A 22923-nucleotide genomic window follows, 5' to 3' on the forward strand; every position below is an offset into this window, starting at 1 on the left:
AAGTGTATAAAACAGGTAGTTTCTCTGCTGACAGGTAGTTAGGACTCATATGTTCTCCCCAGAGACTGTCCTTCCTATGAACTTCTTTATTAGTATTTCAATTAATTCATTTAATATTTATTAAGTTCCTGTGTGTCACCTTTTTCCTCTTCTTCTAAGCTTAGTTAGAAGATAGTACCAATATTCATTGGTTCTGGTCTGAGGGCACAATGTGCTTAGTTGTCTTGTTTTTTAATCTTCAAAATAAGGACAAAAACATACTTCAGGGAATAGATTCCTAATAATAAGAATTAGGTGGGTGTTAAATGTCATGTTCCATAAGGATCCATTGAAGGCAGCATTCTGTTGAATACTGAATTCTCTCCTGTGCGCTCAGTCCAAGGCTGTCCCCTTGGACTTGACTGACCTGTGGATGATGCACTGGCTCTGCAGGTAGTCCAGGGCCATGGCCAGCTCACAGATGAAGAGCTTCACGGTGTCTTCCTGGAAATGGACGTTCTGCTGTAGGTGATACCGTAGGTCCCCGCCCAGCAGGAGGTCCACCACCATGAACATGTCTTCCTCGTCTTGGAAGGAGTACCTGGGAGAGAGTCAGAAAGAAACATGTGTGTGGAACAGTTACACACAGAGGAGTCCCGGAGGTGAAGACACCCTACAGAACCGAGCAGAGTGTGGTTGAGCTAAGAGGTCAGGCTTTGGGAGTAGATGATTTATCATTCACTCTATGGCTCTGGACCCCCAGTTTCCACTCATATAAGATGGGAATAATAATAATATCTACCACCTTTGAACATGGTAAAAAAATGAAGTATAATAGCTAAGTCATGCCCTGGAATATAGTAGGCATTCATTAACTGCTAGCTTACAAAGTTATAAAGCCAAGGAAATAAAGAAAACGTCACTTATTCACTTACCATTAACGATCATATCCTAACTACACTTTTTAAGAGGCCCATAAAATGTGGATTACAAAACCTCCTGGAAGCATTCTGGTGCCCATTTCCCCATGCCATGCTTCATTGCCCAGCAACACGATGAAAAAGCATGAACCAACACTGACAGGAAAAGAATTTAAAAGGAGCAATAAAGAAGTAAGTGCACAGTCCAAGGACATGATTTACCTAGGGTTTGAAAAGAGGACATGAGGGAACGCTTCTCACCAGAGGTAAAACCCGAGCTACCTTCTGAAGGATGGTGACAAGAAAAAATAACTAAAAAATAAAGCTAATATTGCTGACATTTCTACTGAGCAACTTCTTCCCTGGGGAAGACTCAGAAACATCCAACAGCAATACACCTAGCAGTCCCAGAATGCTGCTTTTATGCTCCCATTTTACAAATGAGGAAATCCAGGCTCACTGAAGTTCAAGTAATGCACGAAAATCAAGCACCCAATAAATGGCTGATCTGAAGAGTTCAAAAGTTCAGGTCCAAAAGTCATAGTCGAAAGAGAAAAGTAGCACATGCTAAGCACAGACAGGGGAGAAAACAGAGTGTGTGTGGGAAAAGGAAACAGTGTGGGTTTTCTGGAATCACAGGGAGGATGGGGAAGTGTGAGTCCAGAGAGGAAGGCAGAGCGTAGATCCCAAGATGGGAGCTCACTCAGAATCTATAGGTGCTGGGGAGACACCGAAGGGTTTTAGGCAGGATGAATGATTCGATGCAGGCTTCACGCTTGATGGAGCAGGACAGGGTAGAGGGATGAGAAGAGAAAATGAACCGCAGGAGAGCAGATCTGGCCTCTGCTGTTTGCAAAGAACTCCCTGTTTAAATAAAAAAAAAAAAATGCTTTCCTACTGCTTTGATCGGTTTTGTTTCCCTCAAAGACTTGGCATTCCCATAGAGCTCTTTGTATCAACACTGTTTTGACATGTTTCTCTTGACATGATGTCCCTGAAATCACATGTTCAAGTTTTACTTGAATCTGAGAATTAGTGCCTGCAAGCAGTGTCCGGGGATGCAAACCAATTCCTTGTGACCAATTCCCTGCTTAGGAAACAAAGGTAGAGTATCAAGGATGGGTGAACGGTACTTCGTACATTTTGTTCTTTATAATGATCATTGTGCTGAAGGATAAGGAAGGGACTTGAAAACACAAGAAAAAAGAGAAATTCCATGAAGCATTCATGTGAGGCACTAAGATTCTAATGAGGAGTAACTATTCTGATGTTTACTTGTTCAATAGATAAAATCGTGTTTACCACGGAAGACTGAGTCACACAGAAGATGTCGGAAATGAAGCTCCTGGGGGCAATTTAGACAGAAACACAGGAAGTGCTTTGTGAAAATCTGAGAAACACATCTTTGGTATTGCCTGTTAGGAAATGACATTCTTCACCTCGGTGCAATGACTGGCTGGTTGTCTCTGCCATAGGTTTTGTGGGCACCAGGAAAGGTGCCTGCACCTGAGCTGTTTGGCTCACCATCTTTCCAACTGCACCACTAGAATGATGTTTGTTGTGTTTTACAGTTCTTTCGGTAAGCAACAGTAATTACTATGCAACCATGCCTGGGACCTGTTGTACCTCAGAGTCCTCTCAGCTAACATAACAGAAACAATGATTGCTTAGGCTGTGAGCAAAGTCTTTTGGGATGGCCAATCAATCAGGTAGAGAGGGTGAGGTGGATGAGAACTGAGTGTCAACTACTAACAGATCCAGATGCCAATGGAAACAATCTATGCAGACGGGGGTGGGATTCAGAGCAGCTGTGACAGCCCTCAGCTCGCCACTGGAGGCAGGCAGGTGGAGAAATTAGACAGATAGAGGACTCTCCCCATGACTCCACTCAACTCGAAGGGGGACAGTGGTTTTATTAAACTCACCCTGCAGGAGTGAACTTTTTTTCTTATTAGGGTTAAGTTATTTTTATTCTAAGAACACACTGGAAAAGATGCCCATCATGGTAAGATAACAACAATGTTCAACCATGCAGGGAATTATTAATCAAAGAAAAAAGAAGACAAGGCAAGAAGCAACATGCTTCCTTTGCCCAGTCTGAATCTCAATTTATTTAAGCCTGGAGCCAGGTTTAGCTGTTAAAAATCATCTTTCTCCTTCAGCACATAAAATCGGAAACTCTCTGTCTCAGAATTTAAACTCTCAGAGGGAGTTTAAGTATTTTATTTTCTAGATCTGTACCTAGTGAAATAGTACAGTTTGGTGATAGCTGTAATATGCAAGTTTAGATCATTATTATTATTTTTCTTTTTTAAAGAAAAGAGTAAGAGTTATTTTGTATCTTGGTCATTTAGCACCTGGACTCACTGTTGCATTTCTACACCTTTTTTTTTTTTTTGGAATGCTACCTCATGGCTTATTATTTCTTAGTTGGTAGCTCCAAAATGAACAAGTCTGGTCCCAGTGCATGGGAAAGACATTGCAAAACGTGCTCAGTAAGGGGAAATAAATAATAAAAGGCCACCTCCCTAATGCACCCTAGTCTACTATGTTTGACTCAGACCATTGTATTAGGCTATTCGGATTTCTCTCTCTTATCCTAAGACTTCTCCAATCCATTCCACACAGCACAGTTACATGTTAAAAATGTGAGTCTTATGTTCTCCAGGCTTGTAAAACCCTTTCATCTATTTCCATGGTAAGCATGTCAAACTCTCGGCCTGCGGGCCGCATGCCTTGTTTATTTGGCCCGTGTTAGCCTTTGAGTTTGACAGGCTTGCTGTACAATCTGACCCTGTTTCCTTTTCCAGACTTATCTTTAAGATCTTTTCTTTTCATTCCTCCACTAGGAGTCCATGCCTTCCTCTGGTCCAAGAAGCTTGAGACATGGTGTGGGCCGTGCTGTCTACTGCCTGCTTGTTTTTTATTTGCTCTCCAGTCTCAGCCCCAGTGCCACTTCCCACTGAGCCATGTCCCACATCCATGGTAAAACCTGGCTTCCTGTTTTATGTGATGCCGGGTTCTTGTTCACAGGACTAATGGTTATTTGAAAATATTTTCCTGTGTGCAATTGGGCGAACTGTTTTCATTCTCATTGTGCTATCAGAAAGCATGCCTGCTTTTACTCATCCTCGACCTCTCAGTACTTGTCCACTATCTGAAGCGTATGCTCTACAAATAGCTGTAGAAAAATAATAAATGAATAAACAAAGAAGGGAAAGAGAAAAGCAAGGTTAACACAAAAGTGTCAGGTGGATTTGTGACACAGTCTCTAGGCTCTATTTTTATAAAATCAGCATGGTTACCAAATAAGTTTAGACAAATCACATCTTGAGGTGAACCTCAGTCTAAGCACTGAAAGAGACCTAGAATATTCTCATATGCAGTATTTTTTGAATTGATGCTCACCACCCATTAATGGGTTGTAAAATCAGTTTGGCTGTTGTTTTGGAGAAATGAAATAGGTTAAATAACAGAATAAATGCTATTAACATGTAAGGCTACATATTATTCATGAAACTTTGGTTCTTACGAATACAACGTGTGTCATTGTGTGTGTATCCACCAGCTAGTGATGAAAAACATCTTTCTATTGGTGGCAGTCAAGAAAAATTATGGCCGAAACCGGTTTGGCTCAATGGATAGAGCGTCGGCCTGCGGACTGAAAGGTCCCGGGTTCGATTCCGGTCAAGGGCATGTACCTTGGTTGCGGGCACATCCCCAGTAGGGGGTGTGCAAGAGGCAGCTGATCGATGACTCTCTCTCATTGATGTTCCTAACTCTCTATCCCTCTCTCTTCCTCTCTGTACAAAATCAATAAAATATATTTTAAAAAAAAGAAAAGAAAAGAAAAATTATGAGTCCTGGCCAATTTGGCTCAGTGGATAGAATGTCAGCCTGTGAACTGGGGGTTCCGGGTTCGATTCTAGTCAAGGGCACATACCAGTTTTGTGGGCTCTATCTCCAGTAGGAGGCATGCAGTAGGCAGCCGATCAATGATTCCCTCTCAACATTAATGTTTCTCTGTGTGTGTGTGTGTGTGTGTCTCTCTCTCTCTGTCTCTCTCTCTTCCTCTCTTAAATCAATAAAAATATATTTAGAAAAAGAAAAACGACAAGGGGGAAACTACTGCCAACTACAGCACTATTGCAACAAATCCTCATTTAGACTCTACCTAAGCAAGAGTCAGTTCTTATACATCTAACTAGCAAAGCAAGGAAGACACATGACATTGCTCCTAAAAGCTATTCGATTTTGGAGAAAAGACATTGATTGATTTCAAATATATCACACCGAAGGGAAATAAACGTGAGAAATGCACAGGCTTCAGGCAGGCCTGGTTAAATATCACATGAATTTAGAGAAAGGTTCTTAAAGGAAACTCAGAAAGGATACCTGTACATTGAGAATGGTTTATGTATCACATGGTGAAGAGTAAGTTAGATATACTGTATATAAAGTTATTAACACAAAGCATTTTCACATAGCATAATGGTGGAAATCTTGGCCTTGAAATCTCAGGTCTGCCCTTTAACATCTTTGTAATAATTGGAATAAGCCCTCAGCCTCCCCATTTATAATAGTATATGCCTCATATGGCTGTTGGGAAGATAAGTGAGTTCAAACATATAAATGGCTTACAACAGTGTCTGGAAGATAGCAAGTAACAGATGTTAGCTCTTATTATAATTACCTTCCTTTTTCCACTCATAAATGTAATCCAGCTCTGGTAGTAAGCAGATAAATTTGTTTTATGCCAGTGTATCTTATTCTTGTATATGAGGTAATTATATGTAGATAGTTATTATCAGTGGTATAACCAGCATGCTTCCCATTAATTGAGCTTACTATGTCTCAGACATGATATTAGGTACTTTATGTATTTATTGCATTTGATTGTTACTACAAACCTATGAGGTAAGTAATATCATTATCCCCACTTTTTCCTGATTCAGGATAAGAATTCAGGTTTAATCCTCAAAAAAATTTTAGCAAATCAAAGCCATCAACATATTAAAAAATTATATACCATGACCGAAAGGGATCTGAAATCAATCAATATAATACATCGTGTATTAAGAGTGAAGGGCAAAACATATGATCACCTCAGTAGGACAGGAAAAGCACTCATTTGTGATAAAAACAAAAAAACAAAAAACACTATTAACAAATGTGGAAAAAAATGAAGCTGTCTGAATCTGATAAAAGGCATCCACAATAACTCCTATAGTGAACATCACAGTTAATGGGGAAAGAATGAATGCTTTACCCCTAAAATCTGAAGCAAAGCAAAAATATCTGTCCTCACCTCCATTCAATATAGTATTGGAGGTTCTAGCCAGTATAATTAATGAGGAAGGAAGGAAGGAAGGAAGGAAGGGAGGGAAGGAGGGAGGGAAGGAGGGAAAAGAAAGAAGTAAAAGTGCCTTTAATCACAGACAACATAATTCCGTATACAAAAAATCATAATAGTATATTGATACTTAGAATATATTTTTAAAAGGATATACACACAAGCATGAAAAAAATATATGTTACATATAGGATGTCTCAAAAATACATACACACACTTTAATTATAAAGGCAGTATTTATGAAAATAAATTTCATTTTCAAAATTCATCTCCCAGCTATTAAAGTGTTTATATATATATATTTTTTATTTTTTTGGAACACCCTGTGTATATGTCAATATATACATAATTTTTTCTTGAAAATAAGATAACCAGCTATCTAAATGGTAAAATTTTAAATATTTTTATTCATATTTTTGTATTTTAAAGACAAAAAAAATAACAAAAATATTTTCTACTTTGATATATCTGTTATCTTCTTGCCATGAGACATACACAGTGCAGTGAGTGTAGACAACAATATTGTGTTATAATCATCAAACTTGCTGAGACTAAGCACTAAAAAGGATCATTATGTAACATGATAAATATGCTCATTATCACTACATATCAATCATATTACAATATGTAAATATGTCAAATTAACATGTTGTACACCTTACATTTGCCCAATGTTAGGTGTCAAATGTATTTAATTAAAAAAGGAATAAAAGTAATATGTGTTGTCTCATCAGGAAAGGAACACGGAAAAGTCACTTCTAATCTATATAAATATTTAGTACTTTTCATCAAATGCCTAATATTCACATTTCCATTATTGTTCTTTGAATGATCCTTTAAAAATTATAAACTATTTGTGTCTTCTAAATGAAGTCAAGTAAGATTCACATATTACCTTTGATTTATGCACCTTTTAAAATCTTTTTAATTTTATAGTTTACCTGACAACTCTTCTTTTATTCCTAATAATTTTTTTGTTGAAAAAAAATCACTTTTTCTGTAGCATTTCTGCACTCTGAATTTTACTGATTGCATTCATATCACATCTTTCTAAGTGTTCCACAGCTCTGTATTTTGTGAAAATTGGTTAGATTTGGAAGCTTGCTCAGATTCAGATTTAATTTTTTTTATGGAAATACTACTTCACAGATAATGTGTAATCTTTGATCAGGAGGCATAAAATTAATGAGTACATTTTCATGGTGTTATCAGCCATTAATCATCTTACTGTCTAGATCCAAAAATTCCTTAGGGATGTGATATTTCAATTCTCTCATTTTTCCTTTGTATTTTAGCTGGAGGACTTTTATAAAGAAAAATTGGCTTTCATCAATTCTTTGGTTACTCTCAGGTACAGTTCCTATTAGGAAAAGTAAAGCAGGTAAAACAATTGCTTAAAATTTTTAATTGAATTTATTGAGTGACATTGGTTTAAAAAACCATACAGATTTCAAGTGTACAACTCAATAAAATTTCATCTACACCTGCATCATGCACCCATCACCCCAAACAAAGTCTCTTTCCATCCCCATTTTTCTCCCTTGCCCACCTCCACCTACCTCCCCCGACCCTTTCCCTGTGGCTATCACCACATGGTTGTCTGTGTCTGCCAACGCTAAAGCTTTTGCACAGTAACCATCAACAAAATAAAAAGGGAACCCATTGGATGGAGAACATATATGCTAATGATACATCTGATAAGGAACTAATCTCAAAAATATATAAAGAACTTACACAACTCAACACCAAGAAGATAAACAATCTAATGAAAAAATGCTCAAAGTCACTAATCATCAGAGAGATGCAAATTAAAACCACAATGAGCACTTGAGCTATTTCCAGATCTTAGCTTTTATAAATACAGCCTAAGTGCCCGGCAGTAGATGAGTGGATAAAAAATGACGTGTGATATATTTACATAGTGGAATACTATGCAGTTATAAAAAGAAATGCCTCTTACCTTTTGAGACAGCATTGGAGGGACTTGGAGAGTATTATGCTAAGTGAAATAAGCCAGTCAGAGAAAACAAGTATCACATGATCTCACTCATATTTAGAATCAAAAAATAAACCTGAACAAAAAAACATAGAAGCATGGAACAGGCTAAGGAGTCTCATAGGGAAGTCAGGGGGTTAGGGGTGGGGAAAGATTAACCAAAGAACTTATATGCACTTATGCATAACTCATGGACACAGACAGAAGTGTGGTGAAGGCTTGGGAAGGGAGGGGGGACAAGGAGGAGGGGGCCAATGGGGAAAAAAAGGTGGACATCTGTAATACTTTCAATGGTAAAAATTTAAAGAACACACACAATGAAATACCACTTCACACCTGCCAAAATGGCTATCATCAATAAGCCAGCAAACAAATGCTGGCCAGGATGCAGAGAAAAGGGAACCCTAGTGCACTGTTGGTAGGAATGCAGACTGGTGCAGCCATTGTAGAAAACAATATAGAGTGTCCTCAAAAAATTAAAAGTGGAACTGCCTTGTGACCCAGGGATCCTACTTCTGGGCATATATCCTAAGAATCCCAAAACACTAATTTGAAAGATTATATGCACCCCTGTGTTCATAGCAGCTTTATTTATAATAGCCAAGATCTGGAAACAGCACAAGTGTCCATCAGTAGATGAGTGGATAAAAGAGCTGTGGTACATTTACACAATGGAATACTATGCAGCTATAAAAAAGAAGGGGATCTTACCTTTTGAGGCATCATGAATGGACCTGGAGATTATTATGCTAAGTGATATTAAACCAGACAGGGAAAGACAAATACAATATGATCTTACTAATATGTGGAATCTAATGAACAAAATGAACTGACAAACAAAATAGGAACAGAGGTATGGAACAAATTAAGGCTTTATTTGTCACTTTCTTTTTTAAAATTTTTTTTAAAATATATTTTATTGATTTTTCAGAGAGGAAGAGAGAGGGATAGAGAGTTAGAAACATCGATGAGAGAGAATCATCGATTAGCTGCCTCCTGCACACCAAGGTACATGTGCCAGCAACCAAGGTACATGCCCTCAACCGGAATCGAACCCAGGACTTTTCAGTCCGCAGGCCAACGCTCTATCCACTGAGCCAAACTGGTCCTGGCTTTATTTGTCACTTTCAAAAATGATTTGTTGGTTTCTTAGAATCCTCCCCCCCAAACAATCAGTAAGTTTATTTTAACTAATGAATTCACGGGTTTGATGCTATCATCCTGTTGATGCTCAGTTCATAACTGTTCTTTGACCAATAGGAAAATATTTAAGTTGAATCATATGTTATTTTGAAATGACCCTACGAGGTTTTGATAACTTTATGACTTTCTGATGTGAAAATATTCTCAGCTACCTTGCACATGTCCTCTTCCAGACTATCTGGGGGGTAGATGTGTTTGCTATAATCTGGTGGTTGTTGTTACTAGGATTTCTCAGCGGACAGAGATAGAAATAAATGAAGATATTTGATGTGGGTAAAGGTATAGTGTACGTATGCATACACAATGTAAGCTAAGATAAATAATAAATACATCCTAAGTTCATAATGACACTCGGCCTATTCCCTATGAAGGGCAGTCAGGTTGTTTCTGGTCTTCTGCTATTACAGACACTGTGACAGTGAAAACCTTTATGCATATGTTTTTTTGTATTCTGGCCAGTCTGACTTTGGTGTAGATTTCTAGAAGTGGGTTCCCTAAGATAAAGACTTGATAAAACAAAAGGTAAAGGCACATGCAATTCTTGCTCATTATTGCCAAATTAATCTCCATAGAGGGTGAATGATCTTTGTATTCCCGACAGCAACATCTGGGAGTTCCCATACCCCTACATCCTCTCTCTAGACTGTATGTTGTCAAATTTCCAGAAGTTTTTAACTTCAGAAACACCCACTAATGGAGCAAGAACATTTGAAATGTATATAGTATTTCTTCTGTCTCATAAGTAGCCTTATTAAGTTCTCCAAGGAAAAAGCACACCATTAAATGCCCCCATGAAAACACACTAAGGACCTCACTCTTGTGTATCATGTGTATGTATAGGTTAAACACCCATATAGCTAAAATTCATTTAGGGTTTACATAGATCCTTTGGACAGTGAGTGGAATGGATTTGAGGGCACTACCATGTAAGAGTTATAAGAAATGTCAAGTAAAATAGAGACTGACTTATAGATATAAAGCAGGTAGACAGACTCATAGATAGAAAGCAGGCAGACAGCTCTGGTGGGAGGGTGTTGAGGGGTGGAAGGATTGAGCAAAAAGAGAGAACTCATGGACATGGACAGCAGTGGCGGGAAGGGGCTGGGAGGTGGAAGAGGACATAGAGGGGAAAAATGGTGATGGAAAAATTAAAATATATTAAAATATATTTAATTTAAAATTTAATTTAAAAATACATTTTTTTGGAAAAATAAATTATTGGGTACATTTCAAGCAAAAGAAACTTTTTGTGCATTAACACCCTTGATCAAAGTTCATCTTTCCTCTAACCTATTTAATCTTTTCTAACCTATTCTTGCCAAACACAAATTACATGTTACCTCTTTCTGTGCACTTCCCTAGCACCCAGTCATTTCTGTGGTATGGAACCTATCTATATAGATAGTTACATTATATTATGTTGTATCAGGAAAATTAATATTTTTTTTACCTAAATTCCTCATTTGACTGAGCAATGTGATGAATTTGTGATTTGCTCACCTTACATCCATCAGCAGCCAACCTCCTGCTCCCCAACAGCTTGATCTATAATGAGCACTTGTCTATTCAATGGCTATTTTACAAATATTTATTATATATTTATTTACATGTACAGTTACTGGAGATAAAGGAGTAAACCAAGGAACATGGTTTCCCCCTTCTTGAAGCTAATCATTTATAACAGATAAACAAATATTTACATGAGCAAAATATGTGGTTATAGTGTGTGCTAAGGGCTGTGAGAGAGAAGTGCAGGAAACCATGATGAAGATTAACAGAAAAGCCTGACCAGTGTGGCTCAATGGTTGAACATTGACCCATGAACTAGGAAGCCATGGTTATACTCTTGGTCAGGGCACTTGGCCAAGTTGAGGGCTCAATCCTCAGTAAGGGGGTGTGCAGGAGGCAGCTGATCAATGTTTCTCTCTCACCATTGATGTTTCTATCTCTCTCTCCCTCTCCCTTCCTTTCTGAAGTCAATAAAAACATTTTTAATAAGACCATCAGAAGAACCTAATAATTTTTTTTTTTGCTCATTTTTATTTTTCAGGACCTGAGTTTGATTGTAGGGGCTCATGAAATCCTCAGAGAAAGTAATGCACATACTTACCTGATTCAAACAATAAATTATAGCCTCAAATAAAGTGAGTAAACATCCATGATTTACACAATGAAAAAATTTGTGGGTGATTTTTTAAAAATCACACATAACAGGTTGCCAATTATTTTCCTGACGTTCTGATGGAGTAGTTGGCTTTCCTTCAGCCCTGACCTTTATCTGGACAGAGCTCTGAGTGATACTTTGCAATCTGTGGGCTCATGTACACTGGCTCCAGAGATGTTACTTATGAAGCCTGTCTGGGGAAAATTTGACTGATTATTTTCTACAGAATCTCTGGAGACCATTACCTCAGAGACTAGGACAGCCAGTCCACAAGCCAAGGGGAATAAAAGATGTTGCTAACCATGTAAAATGAAAACCCAAGACACAAGCTCAGATGATAACAAGGAACAATTAAATCAGACTCTTACCCATGGTGTTTATCAGGGATTCGGAAAAGTACATTTTGATGTTGACATTTTTTGTGCCTCATGAGACTCATAGGCTGATTGGAGAGAGATGATCTAAGGGGGTCATTGATTGGTTGGCAAGTGGCCACTGGTGATTCTGAGAGTGACTGGGCAGATCTGACCTGGCTGAGAGAGGTCCAGGACATGCTGAGTCACACTTTAAAAATATCTTCTTATTGATTTTAGAGAGAGAGGAAGGGAGAGGGATAGAGAGATAGAAACATCAATGATGAGAGAGAAACAGTGATTGGCTGCCTCCTGCACACCCCCTATTGGGGATCAAGCCCACAACCCAGGCACGTGCCTTGACTGGGAATTGAACTGGTGACCTCCTGGTTCATACCTTAGGTCGATGCTCAACAACTGCACCACACTGGTTGGGTTGAGTCACTCTTTGATTGGCTCTTTCTCCAGTGTAGATGAAGTGGAGAGACAAAATGTTCATCTGGCTCAGGATGTTGTCTAGCCTCTACCTCTGTAGCCAGAGAGGCAATTTACTTCCTGACTGACCAAGTTGCCAGCCCAGCCTCAGAATTTTAGGGCAGAGAGAGGATTTCCCAGCACTGCTACCAATTATAGACAGACCCCCTACCCCCCATGCCTACTTCACTGAACTACTAGTTCAGGCATGACAGTAAGGGCCAAGATTCTGAGGTTGGGTCCGGGCTCAAAAGTCTTAAGCATATTATAAAAATAGCTTTGCCCTTGCCAAGATTAATTAATAATGTCTGCCCAGGGATGGAGAGAGGGCAATAGTACTTTATTTTTCTTTTATTTTTTTATTGATTTGAGAGAGAGTGAAAGAGAGACATACACATCAATTTGTTGTTCCAATCAACTCATTGGTCGATTCTTGTGTGCCCTGACTGGGGATCAAACCAGTGACCTTGGTGTATTGGGATGACACTCTAACCAACTGAGCTACCCAGTCAGGGCAATAGAAATTCTTATTTTGCCTTTCATGCCCTCCTTCTAACCTTTCCATTTGTAATGCACCCCACTTCCCTTCACCTGCCCCGTGTTTGTAGTCAAACCAGACCATGTACATCTTCAGAAAGGTTGGGATCTTTCCTGTCTTTTCTCTCATCTCAAGTGGTCCTTCTATCCCTCTCTATTTCTGATGCCCAGTGGTTGGAACTCTACCAGGGAAGCAAGAATAGGTATAATTTTTCTCAAATTGGAGTGTAGTAAGTTATACGTGTTGATTTTGTTTCACTAAAACATTATAATTTCAGAGCCATTTATTTTAAATGGCTCTTTAAACTTTTGATTTTGTGGCTGAATTTAATTTTAAAAAATTGGTTTTAGAGATTTGGAAGTAATTACACATATTTAAATTAAAACATAAGTTAACACTGAGGACCTTAGAGAATTTGGAGGGTGGGATTTGGAATCCGGATTTGCTATCACTTTCTGGGTTTGTGATTTGGGCAAGAAATCAAACCTCTCATCGTTGGCTTAGTCATCTTTGTAAGGAGACATATGATATTTGAAGATATATGAGACAAAGATATGACAATCTATGAGATAATGCATGCAATATCTTAGCATAGTACCTCAAAGGTATAAATCCTCAAAAATATTAGCTGTCTTAAAGAGTGATTTCACATATGCATAATTTCCCCCAACAGTGTAATTCTTCAGCCAATGTACAGATGAAATCTTAAAATACTGAAGACCTTCCCTATGGAATCAGGACAAATAGACAAGATGTCCACCATACATGTACTCAATATTGTTCTCAATGCAAGTGCAAGAGGCATGAAAAGAAAAAATAAGACCATCGAATAGGAAGAGCTAAAACTGGCATTATTAGTTAATGACATAACTGTAACTACTAAAATCCCAGAGAACCTACAGGCCTATTAAGAATATAATTTTGTAATTAAAAATATGATTTTAGCAAGGTCACTGGAGACAGAGGCAATAAATTGTGAGGCTAAAGTAGATTTTGGCTGGTGCTGGTGGAACAGACAGTAAGTTCTTTGGGCAGCACTGAGTTTTCTCAGGCAAACACTTTAATGGGGAGCTGAGGTCACCTTAGGGATGTAGCCTTGAGCTTTTAGAAACTGTTTTGTTCAGAAGAGGGCTCAGAGGAACCCAACTAGAGTTTGGTCACCAGGTGGACCCAAAGTCAGAAGCAGGGAGGATTTTGAATGTGCTTTGCTGCTGGCTTTTAAGACAGAGAGAGGAACTGTGAGCCAAGAAATGTAGGCAGCTTGAGGAAGCTGGAAAAGGTAAAGAAATAAACTCTCCTTAGGACCTTCAGAGGAACACAGTCCTGCTGACAGCTTGATTTCAGCCCCATGTGATTTTACACTTCTGACTCTCAGAATTGTACGATAATAAATTTATGGGTTTAAATTTTTTTTCATATTCTTTTAATGAGGTACAATTCATTTACAGTAAAGTGCACAGGTATTAAGTGTACAACATACTGAATTTTTACAAATATACTAGAGGCCTGGTGCACGAAATCTGTGCACTTGTTGAGGAGGGACCCTCCACCTGGCCTGTACCCTCTCCCAGTCCGGGAGCCCTCAGGGGATGTCTGACTGATGGCTTAGCATGCTCCCTGCAGTCAAATATCCTTAGTGCTGCCACAGAGGCAGGAGAGGTTCCCGCCACCACTGCTGAACTCACCAGCAGTGAGCCCGGCTTTCTGCCCCTTGGTGATCAGTGTGCATCATAGCAGCTGGTCATTCTGCTGTTTGGTCAATTTGCATATTAGCCTTTTATTATATAGGATATCTTCATGTAATTGGCATCACAGTAAAGGTAGCAGAGTATTTCAGCCACTCCAAAAGTTTGCCATATACCTTTTAGCTAAGCTCTACAACCCATAAGTAATCATTGTTCTGATTAATTATATATTCATTGATTGATTACATGATGACTGTTTGTGAACAGTAGTGTAAATAACAATGCAGGGCAGAAGGGAAATAATAATCTTAAACATATTATGAAAATAGCTTTGCCCTAGCTGGTTTGGTTCAGTGGATGGAGCCTGGACCCACAAACTGAAGGTCCCCGGGTTGGTTCCAGTCAAGGCAGGCTCAATCCTCAGCCTTGGCTGCAGGCTCAATCCTTGGTCCTGGTAAGGGTGCATGAAGGAGGCAACCAATTGATGTGGCTCTCTCACTATCTCTCCCCTTCTCTTCCACTCTTTCTAAAAATCAGGGAAAAGAATACTCAGGTGAAGATTTAAAAAAAAAAAAAAGAAAGAAAAAGAAAGAAAGAAAAGAAAAAAGAAAGAAAAAGAGCTTTAACCTCAAGTACTCCAGTTTTTGTTAAGTCACTGAGTTTGTGATCATTTTTTACAGGAGCAATAGAAAAGTAATATAGTTATTTCTGAGTAATATAATTTCTATTTTCATTAGAACTCCATGCATTTGCATATTTTATATATGTATTATATGCAGTCAAAAGAATGATTTATATATTTAATAATTGAGAAAAACAACAACAAAAAAGGCTTTCAAATGCCCAGGCCAGCTCCAGCTCAAATGAACTTGCTCACTTAAGAATCTTCTCTGGCTGTGGGGACTGAGGGGAAATTCCATTCTGCAAGGGGCTTCACTGAGTTATTTTTTAAAGCCATTCATTAAGCACCTACTACCATATGTGTGAGCTGCTTTATATACATATTCATAGCAGTACCTTTGCCACGGGTATTGCTCTTATTCCAAATGATAAATGAGGAAGCCAAGCAGAAGAGAGAAGATTTCTTGTTCAATTCACATACTATAATAGTAGATACCAAGTGGTGATGTAGGGCTTCAAATGTGGGTCTCTCTGATGTCAGGGCCTGCATAGATCCTGGAGTGGGTGTGACTAAACGAAGGGATGTTTGTGAGCGTGCAAAGGGTAGCAGTGGTATGATGGGGAAAGAGCAAACAAGCAGGAGCCAGAAACCTGGCCCCACCACTAAACCACTTCATTCATTTAACGTGTGTGCTAAGCACTATTATGAGAGCTGGGGAATGGGGCAGTGAACAGATCATGCAAACATACCTGCTTCATGGAGTCTGTATTCTTATTGGGTGTGAAAGACAATAAACAAAATAAACTCGGTTTCCTTGCACAAGATTATGTAAAGGAGTCACAAGATGTCTATGGAGGATGGTATAGTGTAGCCAGAAGAACACAGGCTTTGATGTCAGGATTCGAAGGTTAAGTCCTGGCCTTGCCACTTCCTAGCTGTGTGACTCTGGGAAAATTACTCAACCTCTCTGAGCTTCCATTTCTTCACGTGTAAAACTAGAATAATAATCCCTATCAACCTAGATTGTTAGGATGAACACATGAGATAATCTATGTAAAACACAAAAAGTAGTAGAATGCCATGGATAGGAACATTATTACTATTGCTATTAGTATTGTTAATATTATTGTTGTTGTTATTATTATTATTATTATTATTATTATTGATTCTGGTGCCCTAAGGCTCCCCTGAGTTCTCAGAGTCTGTGATTCCCTGAAGAAACACTGGTTTTGAGTCACAAATGATGGAGGTGTCTTCCCGGGAACCCTTTTACTCAGCTCCGTTCAGCCCTCTGGCAGGACCCCCTTTTCACACTCCCAGGACACATGGTCCCTCCCACTGAACACAGGTCATCTCATCTCCTAATTCCTCGAAATGACACATAGACCCTTCCCACTCACAGGAGCAGAGAAGCGGGTAAGGAGGGAGCTGGGTGTAGGGGAAAGTGGAGCCCAAGGAGCTGTGTGCAGCTGCAGATTCAATCACAATTAGCGAAAGCCACCTGGGGAACAGGCTGTGCCCGGCGTGGCTGGGGCCTGTTTGTTTGCAGGCTGTGGGTTGCCAGGGCTTTGTTAGCAGCCCTCAGCGAGGGCCTCGCAGGAAGATTTTATTTGCTTTTCCTGTATGCCAGTCCTGCCGGGCAGCCTTCGCTGCATAACCTGGCCTACATCTGACCACTGTGTTCGGAGTGGGGCCAGGTTCATGGCGGCTGGGAAGATTTGAATTTTAATCAGAATGTTCTTTCACCTTTAACACTGCTGCTCCTAAGCTAGTGAATTTCCTTCCCTAAAACTCTTCAACCCACACATACACACATACTCCCTTTTATACTTTTCATGCCCTTTTCACAGTTAATGTATTTATGTGACATTTTCTTGAAATATGGTTTTATAGATATGAGAGGGAGAGAGGGAGAGAGAGAAGCATCATTGTGAGAGAGAGACATCAATCAGATGTCTCCTGCACAAACCCCAGTATCCTGACTGGGAATCAAATCTGTGACCTCTCATTGCATGGAAGGACACTCAACCCACTGAGCCACATTGCCATTTGACCATGTCAGCCTATCCTGAGTACTAGAGATGTCAGACAGGCAGGTCAGGCACTCTGTTCACTCCTGCTGACATGGCTTCTCCATGGTGTGAGTCCCTCTTACAATTAGGTTGTTGGGTTTAGCAAAACACAAGATGCCCACTTAAATTAGAAATATGAATAATGAACAATCTCCAGTTAAAATATGTTCTGTGCAATCCTCGGGACATATACTATGAATTATTGGTTATTTATCTGAAGTTCAGATGTAACCGTACATCCTGTATTTTATCTAATTACAGCTTGTCTGTGATGCTCAGTAAATACATACATGAATGAAGAAATGAACAGAGCTAATGCATGATCAAAAACAGAAAACCCAATGCAGATATTTTACTGGGAAGTACACAGAACACCTTAGGGGTGATTATTTCAAAGTGATAGGATTATTGAAAAATTTCTGTTTTTCTATGTGATTCTGTACACTTTTCAATTTAACTAACATGAGCAGAAAAGGTTTATTTATACCTATATAAGCATACACTATCAAACAAAGTAAACCTGCTTACAAGAGAAACAATTTGTGTTTTCTCTCAGCCTGAAATCCAGAATTTTCTGAACACATCCCTGTGGTAAGGGACATTTTGGGAATACATGAGAAGATTATTGAAAGCAATATTGAGAAGCATATTCTGCATATCAGTAAATTAGAACACACAAAGGGGTACAAGGAGTTCAAAAAATATTGCTGCTATTTTATTAACTGTACAGTGCTTCTTAAGAAAATTGGCTCCTGAAGCTTTGGGAATGTAAAAGTAAGTCCAGTTAAACCCGAGACACAAATCTTGACTAAATTGTGCCTAACATACTGGGAATGCTTTATTTTTGTTTGATTTGCAGAATGAGGGTGGAAAACCAAGTAAGACAAGCATAAGCTCTTACAGAGAATGAGTTGAAAACCCCTCCATGCCCCCACACACAACTTCCCATGATGCCTTGTTCCAAGCATCATTCAAATGTACTTTGATGGGCATGTTCAGAATGTGTCATCTTAATTGGGCAAGGAAAGGAACTAGAATTTGTAAGATGCTTACTATGTGCTGGGCACTAAGCATAGCACTTTCTCTCATTTCATTCATATAAACTAGGGGTGTTGAACTCAATCAGAGAAGGGGCCAAAATCTAAAATCCAGCCTAAATCGCGGGCCGAATGGTTTACTGAACAGTCATAAACTGTCATTGTGATGGAAACGCAGTGGAGTGCAGTGATGACAGCGCGGTGCGGGCCACATTGCAAGGCCTGGCGGGACGGATTTGGCCCGCGGGCCTTGTGTTTGACACATGTGATATAAACAATCCAAGTCATACCCATTAACTCTGACTTCGAACAATGTGACTTAATGATAAAGATTGCTCACAATCACACCTCCAGAAATATTGCAAGGTCCTTAATAGTTGTGGAAAGAGTGACTTCCATTTACTATGCTTGTACTTACTAAGGCAGATAGCATTTTTTTTTAACAATCTATTTTTATTGACTTAAGAGAAGAAGGGAAAGAAAGAGAGAGATAGAAACATCAATGGTGAAAGGGAATCATTGATTGACTGCCTCCTGCATGCCCCACCCTGGGGATGGAGCCCACAATCCAGGCACATGCCCTTGACTGATATCGAATCTGGGGCCCTTCGATCAGCAGGCTGACACTCTGCCCACTGAGGCAAACTAGCTAAGGCAGACAGCATTTATTAGAAGACCTTTCGTTCAGGGTATAAGAGATAAAGGTTTTCTGCTGTACCTGGAGGAATGGTTCCCCTCCCAATTTTCAGTTCTGAACGTGGGGCTAGAATCATGGGATGAGGGGTGGGGTGTCTCTCCTCTCTCCTCTCAGTGTTAATGGCGCCCAGTGTTCCACTGTGAGATTCAGTGTGAGAAGACAGAAGGACAGGGTAAATGTCATGTCATCACCAAGTCAGCACCCACGAAGAACAGAAAGTCATCTGTAATGACGCCATGTCAGCAGATAGCAAAGTCTGCAAACCTTGGCTGGCTTAAAGTCTCATTACACCCACCCATGTGGTGGGGGGGAAAAACAAGATTAGAATGAAATCAGCCTTACCTACTCAGTGATGAGAGACAAGCAGGAAAGGGTGAAAGGCTGTCTGTCTTTATGAAGGGCTCCCGGTCTTAAAAAGAGAAAATTAGTTGAGTGAACTTTTAAAGAAGAAAATGTGACTTTGGACAAAAAGAGCCTGTGAAGTGAGAGCACTTCCTTATTCTCAGGGTGGAGAGAGACGGAAAAAGGGTAATTTGATGATTGCTGTGGATGGGAAGAAAGGGCTGCCTCCATTTAACTCTTCCATGGCAGCGTTTTCAATGGGCCCCTCGAAAATACTGCTGAATGCATGAGCCGGAGCCAAAATTAGACTCTCCCATGTCTCAGTTGTGCAGAAGCTATAATAGACCTGTCTCCCAGCCACCCAGAACCATCTTCTATTCAATGGCAGTAGGTAGCATTTGAGCAAAGTGCATATTAAGTGAAGTGTGTTAATTAATGAAGGAGAGAGACAGGTTTCATGCACTGGTTCCTCCAGAGGAATGTCCCTAAATACACAGTGACATGTCAATTACTTTTCCATTAGTATTTGCTGAATAAAGACCTTTTTCTTGCCTTTGCCTGCAAGTAAGCACTGCTTGGCGTGCATATTTAAATGACAGTCCTACGGAATTAGCTTTAAGAATGGGCTCTGAACACAATGGCTGCCTTCAAATGCACAGCAAGATGAGACAGCCACAGAAAGGCCTCCACACATAAAAAAAGGGCAGGAAGTCATAGGTAAGCCAAGCCTCATCATTTTCTAAGCGTGGGGTTGTAATAATGGCTTTGAAAACCCATCACTTAAAGTAGCTGCCAAAAACGGTTTGGCTCAGTAGCGAGTATCAGCCTGTGGACTGAAGTGTCCCGGGTTCGATTCCAGTCAAGGGCATGTACCTTGGTTGAGAGCACATCCCCAGTGGGGGGCGGTGTGCAGGAAGCAGCTGATCGATGTTTCTCTCTCCTCAATGTTTCTGGCTCTGTCCTTATCTCTTTCTCTCTGTAAAAAATCAATAAAATATATATTTTAAAGTAGCTCCAACTCTGTTAAACCCTATATGGTGAGAAACACGGAACCTATCCTTGCTTCAAGGAAACCAGCTTTATTGCTAATCATTAGAAAATATGTTTTTATTGATTTTAGAGAGACCAGAAGGGTGAGGAAGAGAGAGGTAGAAACATCTATCTATGAGAGAGAAACATTGATCAGCTGCCTTCTGCATGCCCCTCTCCTGGGGATTGAGCCTGCAACTGGGCATGTGCTTTGATTGGGCAATCAAACCAGTGACCACTCTGTAAATGCCAATCATTTTAAGGGGAAAACTCTTAGTACTCATTCTTTCGACCTTTTTAATTACAATACTTTTAAAATTAAAACTTGATCTCAAGGGCAAGAGACAATAAAACAATTATTTTGTTTCATTATCAAGTCAAAGACACCAAGGAGAATAAAAGTCCTTAAGGAAGATCCTAATAAGGACTTTGCAATAGCACCCTAGAACTCAAGGTACTCTCATACCACAGTATTGGGGATGAAGACAGAAGTATATGCATTCAGAGGTGCAATGAAACCACTCACCACAGCCCTGGCTCATGTGGCTCAGTTGGTTGTTCACCCATCGGTTGCTAGCTGGATTCTCTGTCAGGTCATATGCCTGAACTTCAGGCTCTATCCCCCTTGCCGGGGTGGGGGTTGTGCAGGAGGCAGCAGATCGATGCTTCACTCTTACATCAATGTTTATCTCTCTCCCTCCCTCTTCCTTCCTCTCTTTTTAAAAATCAAAATTTATATTAAAAAACAAAACACTTACCACAAATTAACCAGGAAAGGGTGCTCCAGACCCTGCATGATCTGCAGTTCCTTGAAGACATTTCTCACTTCATTGCGCTCGACACACTTCTGTTTGTTCATGTATTTCATTGCATACATCTTCTTGGTATCGTTCTTCTGAACGATGCAGACCTATTGGGGGAAACCAGAGTGAGAAAGTGATCAGGGAGATGACGGATCACAGTGATGAACGGCAGAACAAGATGAGTCTTCAGCATGGCTTGGAGGCCTTATCACTTGCAAATTCTCTGTTGCTAAAGTTGCTACTTAGTTCTGATTTCAGAGTAAAGAAACGTCATTTTCTTCCCATGTATAAAATCAATTCCTAAATCTTTGCTTTCTCAAATGAATTTATCTATTTTTCCTTTGGGGACTTTTTTTTTTTTTTTTTTTTTTTTTTTTTTTTTAAACAGCATTTTGGAGAAAATAGCTGCCTCCTTGTTAGGAAATTCCCATAGCAAATGACATCCTCATTCTGCTTGAGTGACTTAACTGAATGGGCAAAGCTGCCAAGCTAAATGACATTGTACAAAGAATTTTTGTTTGTACCCATAAGTGGTATAACTAACCAAAAAAGACTTTTCAGAAAGTGATAACACTAAACACAATGTCTATATTGTTTATGTATTTTTTGAGGTTCATATAATGCCTGATAATGTAGACAGCAATACTTTTAAAATACCAAGTTCAATATAAAATATTCTCAAGATACATCTCCACTAAGAAGCTAATATCAGGGTTTGAATCTAGAAGTTTCTTCCAAAAATTTAAATGGTATATGTGTATTTTTCATGATAGGATTCTTAAAAAAATAAAAACATGGTACAACTTGGGAAAAAAAGAAATAAGGTGGCATCTTTCCCACATTCAAAGATTTAAAGCTTACATTGACATCTCTGAACTATTCCTGGTGGTTCCAGTAACTTTGTAATCTGAACATTCTTGGACTCTGTTCCCTGAGCTGCATAACCCTATTAATCATTTGGATCCTCACCTTCCCAAAACTGCCTTTCCCAATGGCTCGCAGAATTTCAAAGTGGTCAAAGTTGACTGCAAGACAAACAGAAGAACATTGTAAGTGATTATCAGTTGTCTTTTAGTAGCTAACAAATAATAAATAAAGATTGGGCTAAACCGAAGTACCTTGTTTAAAACAGGATTCCAGACTAGCTTAAAATGCCCATTCATTTATTCAATAAATATCTCTTGAACATCTCTATATATAATAGCCTAATATGCAAAGTGTCCCCTCAGGAGTTCAACCAGGAGACTAGGAGTTTGATTGCTCACTATGACATGCGTTGATCACCAGGGGGCAGCACAGAACCAAGGAAGGCCCCAGGCAGCAGCCAGAAGGAAGGCCTAGGCCTGCAGCCGGAAGGCCCCGATTGGCCCTGATCGCTGGCCAGGCCTAGGGGCCTTACCTGTGCATGAATTTCACACACCAGGCCTCTAGTTATAATATATTATGCTGTAATCACAGTGCTTAGTACTGGAGGATACAGTAATAATGGAGTAGAAATCTAATCTCTACCCATATGGAGCCTGTGGTCCTGTAAAGGCTCCACACAGAAAGAAACCGTTAAGGATTAAACAGTCACAAAAATAAGTGGACAATTAAAACTGCTGTGGAATGTTAAGAAGGATAAAGTTGTGGGGCTCTAAGAGCATGTACTGGGAT

The 22923-nt window shown here is 39.5% G+C and overlaps 1 protein-coding gene across 1 annotated transcript in view; it reads right to left on the bottom strand.

The window, feature by feature from the left end:
• The window catches only part of STK32A (serine/threonine kinase 32A), an 84297-nt gene that overhangs the window by 40705 nt on the left and 20669 nt on the right, over positions 1–22923 (bottom strand). The window contains exons 3-5 of the mRNA XM_036423559.2: positions 22237–22292; positions 21223–21374; positions 407–580 (exon numbers count right to left, since the gene is read on the bottom strand). Of these exons, the coding sequence (XP_036279452.1) occupies positions 407–580; positions 21223–21374; positions 22237–22292 (382 nt within the window). The remainder of the gene's footprint in view (positions 1–406; positions 581–21222; positions 21375–22236; positions 22293–22923) is intronic.

Source organism: Pipistrellus kuhlii, unplaced genomic scaffold, assembly GCF_014108245.1.
Source record: "Pipistrellus kuhlii isolate mPipKuh1 unplaced genomic scaffold, mPipKuh1.p scaffold_m20_p_8, whole genome shotgun sequence".
NCBI lineage: Eukaryota > Metazoa > Chordata > Mammalia > Chiroptera > Vespertilionidae > Pipistrellus > Pipistrellus kuhlii.